The sequence below is a fragment of the Salarias fasciatus genome, chromosome 14 (genome assembly GCF_902148845.1).
Source record: "Salarias fasciatus chromosome 14, fSalaFa1.1, whole genome shotgun sequence".
NCBI lineage: Eukaryota > Metazoa > Chordata > Actinopteri > Blenniiformes > Blenniidae > Salarias > Salarias fasciatus.
Genome location: NC_043758.1, coordinates 3,953,225 through 3,968,771, shown reverse-complemented (window position 1 = coordinate 3,968,771; position 15,547 = coordinate 3,953,225). Strand labels below are relative to the sequence as shown.

Genomic DNA, 15,547 nt, shown 5'->3' with positions numbered 1-15,547 from the left:
GTGATACCAACAGTAAAGCAAAGACATTTGAGAAAGTAGGTCTTTGTTTGCAAGACAAAGTGCAGGGCGAAATTTACCCACAGTTCTTTGTCCAAAGTCAACAAGAGTGGAAGTACACAAAGTTCATTGTTTATCTGTTTTAGTTTATTTTAATTCAAATCAAACTGAGGCATTCAAATAACGTTTCATAACTGATAAATTAATATAAATGTGGACAAATTAGATGATAAAGACAATGATGACGAAAAACAATCAAACAACAAAATGATGAAGAAAATATTTCAATAAAATGTAGGACAAGGTATACAAATCAATAAGACTAAATATTTAAATTAATTAACCAGAAATTCGATGAAAAAATAAAAAATGAAACCGAAAAAAAGATAATCGTCTCGTGCTGTGACGTCACAATCCTGCGCCCATTCAGCGGGACGGTGCCTCCGTTTGAAACGTTTCCATCTGCGACCAAACAAAACGCCAGTTTTTCTCTAAAACCCCAACCTTCAGTTCGAGCTGAAATGATCGATATGATCGAGAAGGAGGACGCGGTCATCAGCGAGGAGGAAGCGGCGCAGTATGACCGGCAGATCCGGCTGTGGGGGCTGGATGCTCAGAAAAGGTGCGCTAGCTCTGTTAGCTCGCTGAAGCTAACCGGCGCTGCAGGGATTTTCCCCTTTTAATTCCTTTGGCAGTGTTTCTGCACTGGAACAGTTTATGGCTATAATTCGACTGTACATAAAACCGAATGCAAACTGTTGCTGTCCAGAGGTCAGCTAAGAAAGCTGAAACTTTCAGGAGGTGCAGATCACAAATTTCAAGTTCCACAGTCAGAGATCCTACAGCAGCTGCAGAAACATCCAGGCTGCACGGCATCAGGTGCACGGGCTGGTTTGCAACAATATGATTTAGATTCAATACAAACACTTAAATAAGTTGTGTTTAACATCTTAGTACATTAGAATTTTGTTGGTGTTTAAATAACTTCGCTATTGGAGCAGTTCGAGCCTCTTTTGGCCTTCAGGTATGAAATGATTCTGGCTGTCAATTCATTATAATCTTTTAATAAGTAATGTACAATAGTTCTGTGAATTAGTAATGATTAATCACCCTTTTGTGTAGATTGAAATTGATACTCATTGCACTCATCTGTTTAAATAATTACATAACTGCACACTTAGAAATAATAGAAAACATAAACACAAAGACTCATTAAAACATAAATTATTAAATGTTACCTGTGTAACAGTAATTCTAGGAACATTATTTGACTCAGTTGAGTCTTCTTGCCTTGTGTTTAATCTCATTGTTGTTATTTCAATGAGGCAGCATTTGTGAGATCTTGTGCAAATTTAATAGAAATAAATGTTTGAAGAATAGAAACAGGAGAGAAGCTCGGCTCTATGAACGTCTCCTGGATGAAGCTCCAGATCTTCAGTACGACACTCATGTGAATTCATGTTGTGAAATACAGACACACTGTGGACGAGCTGCCACTTCATCCACGACTCACTGTTAAGCTCACTTTCACACAGGGTCACGGAAACGCTGGAATTTTCAAATTTGGAAATTTTTCTTAAAAAATAATCAGAAATTTACTGAAGTTAAGTTTGGCTGTTAATTGGGATATTAAAAAAATAGATTCTAGTAATATATTTAACAACTTTGACAACTTAACAACTGATGCTTAAGTTCCAGATATCATATATAAATGATGCAGATGAGTCCGCATTGTCAATAGTATTGGATATTTCCAAAATTCTTCATCTTAACCTCCCATGGAATTTTACCAGAACCTGCCTGTAACCGCTCCACTGCTTTTTAACTCTGCCTTCCCTGTGCTCCAGGCTGCGGGGCTCCCGCGTGCTCCTGGCGGGCCTGGGCGGTCTGGGAGCCGAGGTGGCGAAGAACCTGATCCTGGCGGGGGTGAAAGGCCTCACGCTGCTGGACCACGAGAAGGTGTCCGAGGACTCGTGCCGCGCCCAGTTCCTGGTCCCGGTGACGGCTCGGGGCCAGAACCGGGCCCAGGCGTCCCTGGAGCGAGCGCAGAACCTCAACCCCATGGTGGAGGTTCACGCCGACCCGGGCAGGGTGGAGGACAAGCCCGATGAATTCTTCCTGCAGTTCGACGCGGTGAGTGGAAGAAACTGGAACCGAGCCAGAGACCCACAGAGTCCGGTTCCTCTGATCTCAGCAGGACTTTAAATCTCCAGATGAGGAGCAGACCTGGTGTCCAGAGCTGTTCTCTCTCTGACCGCCAGGTGTCGCCGTTTACTCACAATGAACAGTTTGAGATGAAAAACCTGAACTGAGCCAAAGAAAGACTGGACTTACTGCAGTTCAGGCTTCAGCTTCAGATTTAGAGAAAAGAAATTTAGCTGACATTTTATTTTGAAACCATCCTGCAGGTTTGCTGGTTTGAATCCCTCAGGGTCTCTTCACTGTAACATAACAAGATCCAGGAGGAAGCAGCAGATCCTTCCTCTCAGTGGATCGTAAACACTGGAGCTGATGAAAAGAGAGTGAGTCAGGAAAGCATCACATCAGGAAAACAGGTGTGAACTGAGAGCTGCGTGTCTCCCTTTGACCGCCAGATGTCGCTGTGTGTCTGCGCTGCTTTGAGGTCAAACACTGGGAAGAGCTGGATGTGAGCCGGACAGACTGAATGATGAGAGGAGATAAGAGCTGGAAACCAGACAGGACACTGTGTGTGTGTGTGTGTGTGTGTGTGTGTGTGTGTGTGTGTGTGTGTGTGTGTGTGTGTGTGTGTGTGTGTGTGTGTGTGTGTGTGTGTGTGTGTGTGTGTGTGTGTGTGTGTGTGTGTGTGTGTGTGTGTGTGTGTGTGTGTGTGTGTGTGTGTGTGTGTGTGTGTGTGTGTGTGTGTGTGTGTGTGTCCCAGCAGGAGGATGGAGTGTGATTAAAGTAGAGCAGTTGGAGTGTGGCTCCACTTTTCATGTGAGAGTCCTAATTACCGAAGGATGACGACAATAGAGACACACATACACATACACACACACACACACACACACACACACACACACACTCCATCTGTGCTCTTACATCTTTCCTTTCATCCTTTCTTCCTTCCTTCCTAACAGACTGTGCTTCCTTGCTTCTCCTTCTTTCCTTTCCTCTTTCCGTTCCTCCCTAACGTCCTTCTTTTGCTTCCTTGTTTCTTCTCTAGAACAGGATGTTCTAGAGAGAAGGTTTCTCCTCGTGTCTGACCTCTGATGATCTGTACAGCCCACATTTCAATCAGACACTCGTTAAGGAAATCGTCTTTCTGCCCTCTGAATGGCGAGCAGATCCTTTCCTTCCTCCCGTCAGTCTTGGAGTCTCAGGTCACTCAAGGTCAAGTAATGAGCCGGACTCCGTAATGTGGAGCCGTCGCTCTCCGTTCGGAGACGTTGGCTACTAATGGGCCGATCTGACGGAGGTCGGCGGCCTTCCAGACAGCGGGCTGCCTTCCTCGCCGCCCGCCTGTGTCTGAACCGGCCGTTTGTTATTTAGAGACACGTGATGGTCTGAAGCCCTGCCCGCCGTCCTGAGTCCGCCTGCCGGCGGGCGCCGCTGCACTCCGCCCGCCAGGCCCCATCTGAGGGCTTATCTGTGGCTGTTGTGGGCGGGGCCAGTGGGATAAGGCCGGCCACGCCCTCCAGGCGGGCGTTTCCCGCGGTTTCAGGACTGAACGGGGCCGTCGCTTGTGTCTCTGGCGGTTCGAGTGTTTGGAAGAAGGTCAGAGAGAAACGGCGGCAGCAGGTCCGGGTCCTCCCTTCAACAGCCTGAGAATAAAGTCCAGATGTGGAGAACAAAGAGTCACGAATACAAACATTCCTACACAACGCTGAACGTAGACCCTGTTTCCTCCGGCTCAGACTGCGTCTCTTTGCCCTCAGGTGTGTCTGACAGGCTGCTCCAGGGACCTGATGGTGCGCGTCGACCAGCTCTGCTCCAGACGCAACATCAAGGTGTTCTGCGGCGGCGTGCACGGCTACTACGGCTACATGTTCTGCAACCTGGGCCGCGAGTACAGCTACGTGGAGTGAGTGAGCGAGAACGGTGGGGGTGTGGGCGAGTTAAGAGGGAAGAAGAACACAGAGGACGAGCTGCTTGTGTTTCCTCGGGTGGTGGGAAAAGAAATCGAGTTGCATCAGTTTTGGGATTTTTATGTTTGACCACTTTAAAATCAATGTTTTTTGTTCAAAAAGTGTTTTTTTTTTTTCTACCCCAATACCTTTATAAACGAGATATTCTAAATTCATTCTGGTAGAAAGACTTTATATGTGGAAATAGTTCTCCCACCAACAAGAAGTCGGAATTGAAGAATCGCAATTTAAATCTAACCAACGCCCAAAAAAGTCCTAAAACACTGAATGCATAGCGAAGCATCTGCTCCGGCCCCGCTCTCCTCCAGCAAGTAAACTGGGATTCTTTCGTCCTTCTTTCTCCTTCAGGGAGAAACCCAAAGTGGTGAAACCAGCCGCCGATTCCAGCGACGGTCCAGAAGCCAAGAAGGTCAAAATCGACCCGAACGAGACGACCATGGTGAAGAAGGTGAGGAGGAGGAGGAGCTTCGGCCGGCACGCCACACCTCGCTTGTCATTTAGCATCTTGAATAAACCCAAACTGAGTAGATGACCGCAGCTGTTCTCCCCGCCAGACTTCCAGCTTCTGCTCGCTGAAAGAGGCTCTGGAGGTCAGCTGGACCAGCGAGAAGGCCAAGGCGGCGCTCAAACGGACCCCCGTCGACTACTTCCTGCTTCACGGTAAGCCGGGAGCTCCTGCATGTGGCGCTGTGCTGTTTAACCGGGTTTGAACTGACGTTCGTCCGACGTTGGTCTGTATTCTGTTCAGACCGGAGGTTTCGGCTGTTTTTTAATGCAGTTTTTCCACTTTTTTCATTTTCATCAAGATTTTTAAAGCAATTTTACCATTTCTTTCTCTTTTTCTCAGCATATAAACAGTTTTTCTTTCCTTTTTATTCAGACGTTTTGAGATTCAAATAAGTTTGAAATGTTTCCATCAATTTCAAATGAAGTTTTGTTCGAGTTTTGAAATAATTGACACCAAGCTGCAGTGAAAGAAGCTCTTTAAAACCGGCTCCGCTCAGGGTCACGTGAATAGCGGTTATAATGTCATCCGGATTGTTTTTGGGGAAGTTTTGCTTCATGGAAATAAATAAGAAATAAGCAAATCCTGTCAACGGTTCAAAACAAAGAACCGAGAGTTGAAACTGAGAAAGTGTAGGATGCTGAAGGTTATAGGGTGAAGATGCAAAGCGGAGCGGGAGCTGATGAAACGTGGCTGCACGTGCTCTGGGGGCCGGGGGTTCAGCCGCCGTGCGTCTGCTCCGCAGCTCATCAAATCCTCCCGGAGACGAGGAACAGCTTCAGTGAGGCGAAGGCGGCGCCGGGCGTTCCAGATAAAGAGCCGATTTTTAACAAAACGTGGATCTGATGTTGACAGTATATAAAGTTTTGATCTTAGTTGAGGATGGAGAAGATTTCAGTCCATTTTCAGCTGTTTTGAGCCTGATTTTAGTGTTTTCATCCTTTTTTCCCAACATTTTTCTGACTGTTTTGGCAATAAGTCTATTAATGCCAAAGGTTAATTGGCATTAAACGCGCAGAAAAATAGACTTGATTTCTATTTGGAAATCGACGCGCGGATTTCTTATCACATAAACGCGGCTGTTCGGGCGCGGATCTGTCGGGGTTTCCATGGTTTCTGCGCGGAAAAGTCAGAACTGCATGCAAACAGATCAGTCCTTTCACACTGCTCGCGCGGGCCCTGCGCGGGGCCCGTTCAAATCCGCGTGGCGATTTCTAAAAAAGAAATCAAGTCTATTTGTCTGCGCGGACTTCAGCAGGCTGTGCGCGGCGTCCCATTGAAACCAATGGCATAAACACACATCTCGTGTCAACCAGGCGTTCTATGCAGCACTGAGCTCATGTCTGCCCACAAAGTGGTCACACAAGAGGCTTTCGCCAGTGTTCTGGTCCCTCTAGCTTGGAGCGGGGTCCCATTGAAAACGTTGAAGACCTAGTAGCCCGTTGCCGCGGACAACCCGCTCACGCAGAGCGCGCTGGTGAGAAAGGGGTGCCTGAACACGCCGCTCCAGCGTCCGCCCCGTGCCCGCAGTGACCGCGTCTGTGTCGTAAGACGACCTCTACCACCCCAAGAAACAGTCACAGCAGAGTTTGGAAGGTTCTAACCATTTCATCTCTTCTCTGAGCAGCTTTTTTTTCCCTCTTTTAGAAGTTTTAGCATTTTTTCCCTCGACGCTCCTTCCTCTTTCGCAGGTTATTTCTGTGCTGGACGACCTTCTCTGCTGGGCTTGTTGTTTGTCCCTGCTGTCACCTGGCTCCAACACGGCCTCACCCACACACACACACACACACACACACACACACACACACCCACACACACACACAGGCTGAAGTTTCCATCGCAGGCCGTCCATGAGCGCTCATGTGCAGAGTGAAGCTGAAGAGGCTTTTTTTAGCCGGGGCCGGAGTGGACACGCCTCCCGCTCGGTTGTTGTTCTTCAGGTTTCTCTCTCTCTTCCTGCGTCTCGCCGGGAACGCCGGTTCGATCGATGGCTTGACGGCTCGGTCATCTCGCCGCCGCTCGGCGTCATTAAATCACCAGAATGCCTCAGGATTACAGTTCAGAAGAGAAGATTCTTTCTCTCTTTTATAGTCAAATCCGTCTGCAGCCTCAGAACATGTTTATTATCTGAATGAAGGGAGAAAAACTTTGAAAAAAGATAGAAATGCAAAAACTGAGGATGTGTTTATGAACTGTTTAATTTAGACATTTTATTGTGGTTTTATGGCTTTTGTGGCCATTTTTAATTTTTCTTGTTTTCATGGATTTTCTGACTTCAGGTGCTTTAAAGTGTTACGAAGCTTGAACTAACAGGTTATTTAGTTTTTTTTGCTTCCTTTTTTAAAAAGTCTTTTTCTTTTTCTCATTCTTTTGCTTTTTTTCTTTTCCTGAAAACAGCTGTGCTACAATTTTAATCAATTAATGCTTCTCCCAATGTTTTGGGTTGTTTTTAATTTTTTCCTCTTTTTTTTTTTTTTTTTTTTTTTTTAGCAAATCCCTGCTTTCACGTTTATTTATCCTGCAGGGGCCGATTCATTTGCAGCCTTCCACTGTGCCCTCACGTTCACTCACACATGAATTAATAATCGATAACTGAATCGATGATTGAAGGAGATAAGTAGAGTCTTCTGAACAGGAAATAAAATCAGACTCCATAAAGATGATGATCAACAAGACAGTATCCAGCAGTAAGAAAACCTGGAAATAGAAGAAATGAAATGCTTCCTCTGGACTGAAGATGATCTGCGTTTAAAGCAGAACCAGTGAGGAGCTTTTAAAATCCAGCGTGGAACATAAATAAAACCAAAACATTCACATAGAATCTTGAGAGCTGCGTGGATTCGCCGCAGGGCGGCCATGACAGTCGGACGGCCGCTCCGCGCCGTCAGCATGACGTGTAGGTGTAGTGTTCCGCGCCCTGGCATTAATACCGGGTTCGATTCCGTCCCCGGCGCCTTGAACTCCCTCCGAGCTGGTAAAGGGCAGAGCCGAGGCGCCGTGGGAGGAAACACGCTTCCTCCTGCGGTTTGGGGTTAATGGACGGAGCGGAAGCGCGTGGGCGGGGCGGCACGCCGCGTGGGGACGTCGGTTAGAGCTCCAAATATCACCACCCGCCGAATAAAGCGCCCACTTTCTTCTTGTTCTCCTTTCAGCTTTTAATTTCTCAGTCTGTGGTGGAGCCTGCACAGGAAGCAGGCTTCCTCCTGCGCGGCGGCCTGAAGTGGTCGATGGTGCAACCGCAGGCGGCGCGCCGTCTTTCCGTCTCGTGACGATTCACCTGGAAATGTGACGAAATCACAGCAGATTAATATCCAGCAGCGAGAGGAGAGAGACGCTCTCCGCTGTGCTTCGGCCGGAAACGGCTTGAAACGTGTTGATTCAGATCTCAAAGTGTTCGGTTCCCTCCGCCTCCCTCCGCAGTGCTGCTGAAGTTCCGCACGGACAAAGGTCGCGACCCCGACCCGCAGGCCTTCCCGGAGGACAGCCGGCTGCTCCGGCAGATCCGGGACGACGTGCTGGAGGCGTCGGCCGTGAGCGCCGACCTGCTGAGCGACGACTTCATCAGGTGACTCGGAACGCCGGCGTGACGTCAGACGACCCGTCGGTGACTGCAGCCGCTCGGAGAAGCTGAATGAGGCTTTTTCTCGTTCCCGATTCGCTGCTCTCTGTTCTGAAACCGTCTGTTCTTTCATCCAGCTACTGTTTCTCCGAGATGTCTCCGGTCTGCGCCGTGGTGGGCGGAGTTCTGGGGCAGGAGGTCGTCAAGGTCAGAGCACACACATTCAGGTTTTATTTCCTCCCAGGCGATCTGGGCTCACGCCAAGATTTGGAAACGTCGGTGTTGAAATTCTTCCTTTTCCATTTCCTCCCGCTGGGATGAACTCGCACTGTTTGGTCCAAACGCTCTCAGCTCCCTTCAGTTCAGTCAGATCCAGCATGGCTTGCCTCGCACAGCCACATGCTCATGAGGAAAACGGTATAAAAGTCCAGGTGAAGGTCTGCCTGGAATACGATACGACCATCCACCACTGATGACGCAGTTTTCCTGTTTCTGCGACGGCGAACAACAGTCTGGTGTGGTTTATACGAGGCTTTTATTTCCTTTTATTTCCTCTTTACAGCCGAATAAAAGTTAATTCCGCTCCAAAATGACTGTGTAAACTCCTGAAATCTAAGCCGGCCGGTTTATTCTCATTCAGGAGCAGGATTATGTGTAAATTAGGCGACTTTATTTTGTTCGTCCGTCACGATGACGCAATATTCCAAGATGGCGGTTCGACTCGAACTGAGACGATTTATTTAACAGGAGGGACAGGAACAGAACTATGGGGACCTTTTCAATTCTGCAGCATCAAAGTTAATCCAGAAAGAAAGAGAAAAATCACTGCCAAGATGCTTCACGCCACGTCACGGCCGCCCCGTCCAATCAGAACGATCCACAGCCCCAGAGGTAAAGAGGATTCAATCTTTCTTCCATAAAAACACCAAGATCAGGAATAGAATTCAGAATGAACCCATTCCAAATTAAAAACACCACCGTGACCTCATTTTAAACCAGTTTCATTTTTAGTTTCGATGTTGTACCAGTTCAGCACGGTGGTCTGGATCCTCGGTTCGATGCCGGGTCAGTTCAGGTCTTCATTCGGTTCACCCAGAACGGATCTCGCCGCTCCAGCAGCTGCTGGCGTTGGAGACGTTCTGAACCCAGACCGACACTGAGGAAGAGTCTGAAATGCAGCAAGAAGAAGAAGAGCAGCTCGGCGATGCGGCAGGCTGCCGTCGCAGTGAGGCGCCCCGGACTGCCCAGTCCACAGCTGCTCCGGCGTCCCGTCCGGTTCGTCTCCTCTGCAGCATCCAGACGTCCAGATTCTGGACGGAGGCTTCAGGAGCGGCGACCCCGGGCCGAGGCCGCGCTCGGGGCGTCTGAGGCAGATCTGCAGCAGGGGGAGGGGGAGGGCGAGGGGGCGGGGCTTCACCTCCAGCAGGCATGGGGCTGGCACCGGGCCAAACTGCGGCTCCATCAGGATGATCATCGTGATCATGATGAAATCTCACTGCAAGCGAGAAACAGAGCAGAGCTCAGCTTCCTGAGGGGAAATAACGAATCCGTTCAGATCTTCAGTTTAAACAGTTTCCTAGCGGATAATAAACTTTTCCTTTACTCCCTGAAGCAAGCCGACGTGGTCATGGCCAGAAATGCTCCAGTCTGGGACGTTTTGAAAGTGAAATGAACATTATGCTCTTGATCCAAAATCACTCAGACAGTTTTAACTCTTCATGAATCGAGTTTGATCCTCTGAAAAACAAACTTCTCCTCCTGCAGTGATCTCTCTCTCTCTCTCTCTCTCTCCCTCTCTCTCTCCTCAGGCTCTTTCCCAGAGAGACGCTCCTCATCGGAACTTCTTCTTCTTCGACGGCCGTAAAGGAAACGGCGTCGTCGACTTCTTCGGCCCGAACTGATGGGCCCCGGCCCCGCCCCCGCCCCCGCCCCGGTCACCGGCCCCTGGCCCCGGTGTCTCTGGTTCCAGTGGTGCATCACAGGACGGTTTTTACTCCCCAAGACAAGCCCGTCTGCTCAGTCTGATTATTTATATCAGTTCTCATTGATCCAGTCATAAATGTCCATCCGGTTCTCTGTTCCTATGATCTGTTCTCCTGCAGTCCTCTGATACAAGATCAGTTTCTGTTTTTTACATTTCCTAATAAAACATTTGTGAAGAAAAACTCTTGAACAGGCCTGTTTTCCCGGGTTGTTTTCAGGAGCAGACACACACACACACACACACACACACACACACACACACACTCATTAACACAATGCATTTCCTCGCTCCTCACCTTAACCCTGAACATCAAAAACCTAATTCTAACCCAAAAATCAGGTCTTAACCCTCAAAAAGGTCTGCCGAAAAGACGACTGGCAAAAATGTCCTCAGTCTGTTTGTTAGAAACCTATTCTGGTCCTCACTAGTATCTATAAGAACACACACACACACACACACACACACACACACACACACACACACACACACACACACACTTTCTTTAGCTCTGCAGCAACTCGAGTCACAAGACTTAAATCGGCTTCTTTTATAAACAGGCCATTCAGACGTCCTGCAGCCTGTCAGGTTACAGTGATAAGTGTGTGTTGTGTTGTGTGTGATGAGTCCATTCACATCTCGCTGACCTCTGACCCTGCAGCTTCCAGCCTGTGAAGCTGTGAAATGATCCGTGAGTCTCTGGTTTCTCCTCAGCGTCTCAGGCGTTGAACAGAATTATAGCATTTTACTGATAAAGACCTGATTTTCCCGAAAGAAACCGTCCCTCCACCGTCTCCGGCTGTCTCTGTCACCATGGCAACCGGTCTCAACGGACCCTACACCCTCCATCCCAGCAGTTCCAGTATTCAGCGTCGCCTCCTTTGGCTCACTTCACTTTTCTCCAGAAATGTCCGACGGTCCTCATTTCCCTCTGGTGTTACCAGGAGCTTCTGGTGGGAACCGGGAAAGTTTACCCGTCTGGAAATTCACACCTCTGAGGCAGTGCGAACAAAAACACAAGCAAAAACTTTCACTCTTCACTTTAAATGTAGACATTTTTGTGTTGTTGAAATCCTCTCGTGTTTTTAAAGAACAAGCTTTTAAAAACTTTTTAAAAAATAAGACTGAATGTGAACGTAAATGTTATTTATAGATAACATAAATCTAACGGATTGAGTAAAATGAGATTAAAGTTCATCATGTTGGGAAGTGAGTTGACACAAGGGCGGAAAACTGCAACTGAATTTTTTCATTATTTTATTCGGTCATGAAGCACAACAAAAAAAATTAAATAAATAAGAAATACATAGCAAGCAAGACATGTATGTGTACATATCTATATATACACACACACATACACACATACATACATACATACATACATACATACATGGTCATATATGCATACATATGTACATGTGCATGCGTACATACATACATGGTTAACTTGTTGATGACCAAAGAGGGTGTAGGGCTGAAGCCGAAGCTTATTTTGCCCACCTTTATCTTACCGCTGTATGAGAAGAAAACAAACAAAAAACAAAAAAAAAAACCAAAAAGAAAAGACATTATACAGAAGTCAAACCGAAGTCAACAAGACAACTGTCCAAATAGAAGATAACAAAGGGAGTGATGTATTTTCCATTTGTTCCTGTCCATTATTGCTTTATTGCATTATTTCTTCCTATCCTTTTTATTCTACTCTCGCTTTCATTATTCATTTCCCTATCCTTTCCCTATCCTCCTTTTCCGTCCAATTTTCCTCCTTTTTCTTTCATTCTCCCCCTTGCTGAGGCCGCTAAAAATAATGCTCAAAGTAAATCATAAACAGAAATGGGGAAAAAAAACAAAAAAAAAAAAACAAATACAAAAAAAAAACAAAAAAAAAACCAGAATAATAAATAAGAAATTAGTAAGTAAATAAGTTCATTAATTGATGATTAACAAAATAAACTGTAGAAAACAAATAAAGACAATATGAAGTCCTTAAATAAGTTAAAATAGATTAAAATTCTCACTGGAGGTCTTAAAAAATCCTTTACACTCCTGTTGTCCTTTTTTCATTATAAATAAGCTTTAAAGAAACACTGAAGAGTGAATTCTGCTTCCTTCATAAAGGGGTAAAATTAAAAAACAGACTTCATTACTTAAAGAGTAAATTGATTTAAAAAGAAAAAAAATCTTATTTCCATGCCAAAAACTCAGTTTTCATGACGTCGACCTTGATTTCCCTTCTCGAAGCGGGAAATTCCTGCTTCGGCTGCCCGTTCAGCAGAGAGCTTCCAGACGTTTCGCCTGCAGTGACCTGACCGTTAGCATTAGCATTAGCATTAGCATCAGCTCATGAATTCATCTTAACTTTGTGCAGATATCCTCCATTAACAGTGTGTGGAAACAGCTGAGATATTGATTTTATAAAAGTGATCGGTGACTGGCGGCCTGGAACGGCGATGAATTCCTCCGTTAAAGCGTTCTCGATCTCGCCGCCGTTCCGCCATCGCTTCGCTGTGCGGCTGCAGGAATTCCTCACCGGCTGAATGAAACGTGGTGATTTCAACACGCCGGGTTCATTCGAAGTTCAGCGGCTGAGAGCAGGAAGAGGAAGTGAAGACGGAGGGATCGTTGTGATTCCCGCTGAGCCCAGAGTTTCGTTCTGGGGGGGGGGGGGGGGGGGGGGGCGTTTTTCAGCAGGGGGGGCGGGGCGGGGGGGCGGGGCGGCGGGGCGGGGCGGCTCAGGCCGCCACTGCTCCTTTAGCAGGGAGGATTAATTAGGAAACGTCCCTTTAAGCTCATTCTGCCCCTTTAATTAAACCTTCAGTCTTATCTCAACACACACACTCCACACACACTCCAGGCCGACAGTTTTCCACTGCATCCTCTTTTCTCTCTTCTGTTCATGATCACTGTTTTTTTCCCCCTCTCTCTCTCTCTCTCTCTCTCTCTCTCTCACACACACACACACACACACACACACACACACACACACACACACTTAAATCCTCTGCTGTGTGGTCACTCTCTCAGATTCGGCCTCCACTTAGCAGCAGGACCAAGCAGCCAATCAGATCGCTGATTTTCCTCCGAGCGCCGCCTGATTGGCTCGTTCAGCAGAGCGGGTGAAGCGAGGACATCAAGACCCAAGACTGCCTGTTGACTCAGTAACAGACCTGTGTGTGTGTGTGTGTGTGTGTGTGTGTGTGTGTGTGTGTGTGTGTGTGTGTGTGCACGCCTACCAACACTGATTCTAAATCTGTACATTATGTGGAATTATCTGAAATATAGGACAAAACCTCCAAAGGAAAAATCCCTGGAGTGTGTGTGTGTGTGTGTGTGTGTGTGTGTGTGTGTGTGTGTGTGTGTGTGTGTGTTTATATATGAGGAGACGCTGGTTTGAGTTCAGGTCAGGTAACATTCAATTAATACACGTCAGCCTCAAGTTGTGGAAAAAGAACTGTGTGTGTGCATGTGTGTGTGTGTGTGTGTGTGTGTGTGTGTGTGTGTGTGTCATGCCTTGCAGGGACCTGAATGTGTGTGTGGACGGATGATGTGAGGACAGCCTGCAGTCGGGGCTGAAGTTCCTCTCAGGTGATCAGTGATGGAGGAGAAACTTCAGGTGAAGTCAAGTTTCTCTGCAGAGCATCCATGATAAAAAGATAAAGGTTTCATAGGAAATTCTCATCTTCATGGTTCTTTGGGCTCAGAATGTTCAATAGAATGGTCATTATTGAACGGGTTCTTTGTTTGTTTGTGTTTTCTTTGAGTTCACTGTTAGAAATTACAAGCCAGAAGAAAATAGCTTCATATCAAACTGAAAATCAACATCCAGTCATGTAATCCTGTGATTCATAGCTTCTCCTCATTCGATTGATTTAGTGAAATCTTAAAGGAGGGTATCAGCGTTAAACTGTGTAGAAAACTGTGTTTCAGCTTCAGGGATGTTTGTTGGTTTGGGTCCATTTTTCTCTGAGTGCGATTCTTGTCTGTGAAACAGTTGTGATCGGTTCTCTGCCCAGCGCTGAGGACTGCTGCTGCAGAGCTGAAGACCTGAAAGTTCCACGAGAGATTTAGTGCTCGTGTCACAGGACGCCGTATAATCTGCTTCACGCAGGGCCCTGGGAAACCAGGACTCATCGTGGATCGCTTTGTATGCCGTCCATGTGTACATGTCCGCTTAACACCGTTCAGTCGGTTTGAAAAAACACTCATGTAAACTGGACCGCTGACTCCCACTGCGCCAGATGGAGGAAGATGCTCTATAATCTGTAATCCGGATGTTAATTGGAGGAAGATGCTCTATAATCCAGATGATGGAGCAGCTGGCTGACTGAGCGGAACCGGGATCCGGCAGCGCTGCAGCTCTAGTGATCACATAATTATGATTGTGTTAAAACAACAACAGCTTTAACAATGGTGATTATTTTGTTTGTTAATTAAAAGAAGCTCTTTTTTTGAGGAAATGTTTCTTTTTGTGTGAGAACTTCAAAACAATAATCCCCAAACTCAGACTTCATACAGCGAAACACCAAGACTGAGTCTGAGTCATGTATTAAAGAGAGTTTTCATCTTTTCTGTCTCTCTTTGGGTCAAGGTTTGACTCCAGCTGCCAGTGTTTTCACGTTGGCTCGCCGCCTTTCTTCTCCCGAGGCTCTTTCTGTTTCACGAAGTGCAGCGAGTTTCTGCCGGACGGAGAGGCGAGCCATGAAACATTCATCCCGTCCTTGAAGCCTCAGTTTCGCTGAGAGGACCAGACTGTCAGAACCACAGCGGGCGGCGGGCGATCAGGACACAGGCGTCTCCACAGGCAGGAAGACAGAGCGGCGCTGATCTGCGCCGTAAACAGGCGTGTCGTCCGTCTGTGTTTGTGCACGCGGCGAAGGTCACGACCTCCCGGCTGCTAATCCAGATGTGATGAAGGCGGCGTCTCTCTGGCTGCTCAGACATCTGTAAACATCTGCAGAGACGCTGAGCCTTCGCCACCCAAACACACGTGGAATATCGAATTCAAACAAAACCCTCCAGGAGGCCACTGCTCTGAAAAACTACAGGAATGATGTTTAAATGATGGAAATTCGGAGAGTGAAACAGAAATTTCAGGCAAAAGAGGAAAAATTTAGACACAATAGAGGATTTTAGACTTTAAGTAAATGGATAGGTTAAAATAAAATCTAAATTGATGTGAAAATCATCCAAATGTTAAACAAAATGATTAAATATGTTGGAATATTATGACAAACTTTCAGATTACATTAAAATAAAGTTAAATCAGTTAAAACATTTTGTCTACACAGTCAATATTTGCTGTTAAAGTCTCACTTCATCCACTAAAGTTACTGAAATAAACATTTTGTCAGAAAATCTGAAATTATTCAAAAATTTTTTTAAATAAAGTCCCAAAGTTT

At 46.6% G+C, this 15,547-nt stretch overlaps 1 protein-coding gene across 1 annotated transcript; it reads left to right on the top strand.

The window, feature by feature from the left end:
• The first annotated feature begins 423 nt into the window (after positions 1-423).
• On the top strand, positions 424-10,326 carry sae1 (SUMO1 activating enzyme subunit 1). The gene is made up of 8 exons (XM_030108292.1): positions 424-619; positions 1,845-2,130; positions 3,894-4,039; positions 4,452-4,551; positions 4,658-4,763; positions 8,029-8,173; positions 8,305-8,374; positions 9,976-10,326. Exons 1-8 carry the CDS (start codon positions 519-521, stop codon positions 10,066-10,068), a joined length of 1,047 nt encoding a protein of 348 aa, XP_029964152.1. The 5' UTR covers positions 424-518; the 3' UTR covers positions 10,069-10,326.
• Positions 10,327-15,547: the final 5,221 nt, after the last annotated feature.

Coding starts and splice junctions, on each gene's coding strand:
- sae1 (XM_030108292.1), top strand. CDS start 519: ATGATCGATATGATCGAGAAGGAGGACGCGGTCATCAGCGAGGAGGAA. Junction 2,131..3,893: donor TCTTCCTGCAGTTCGACGCG/GTGAGTGGAAGA, acceptor CTTTGCCCTCAG/GTGTGTCTGACAGGCTGCTC. Junction 4,552..4,657: donor AGACGACCATGGTGAAGAAG/GTGAGGAGGAGG, acceptor TCTCCCCGCCAG/ACTTCCAGCTTCTGCTCGCT.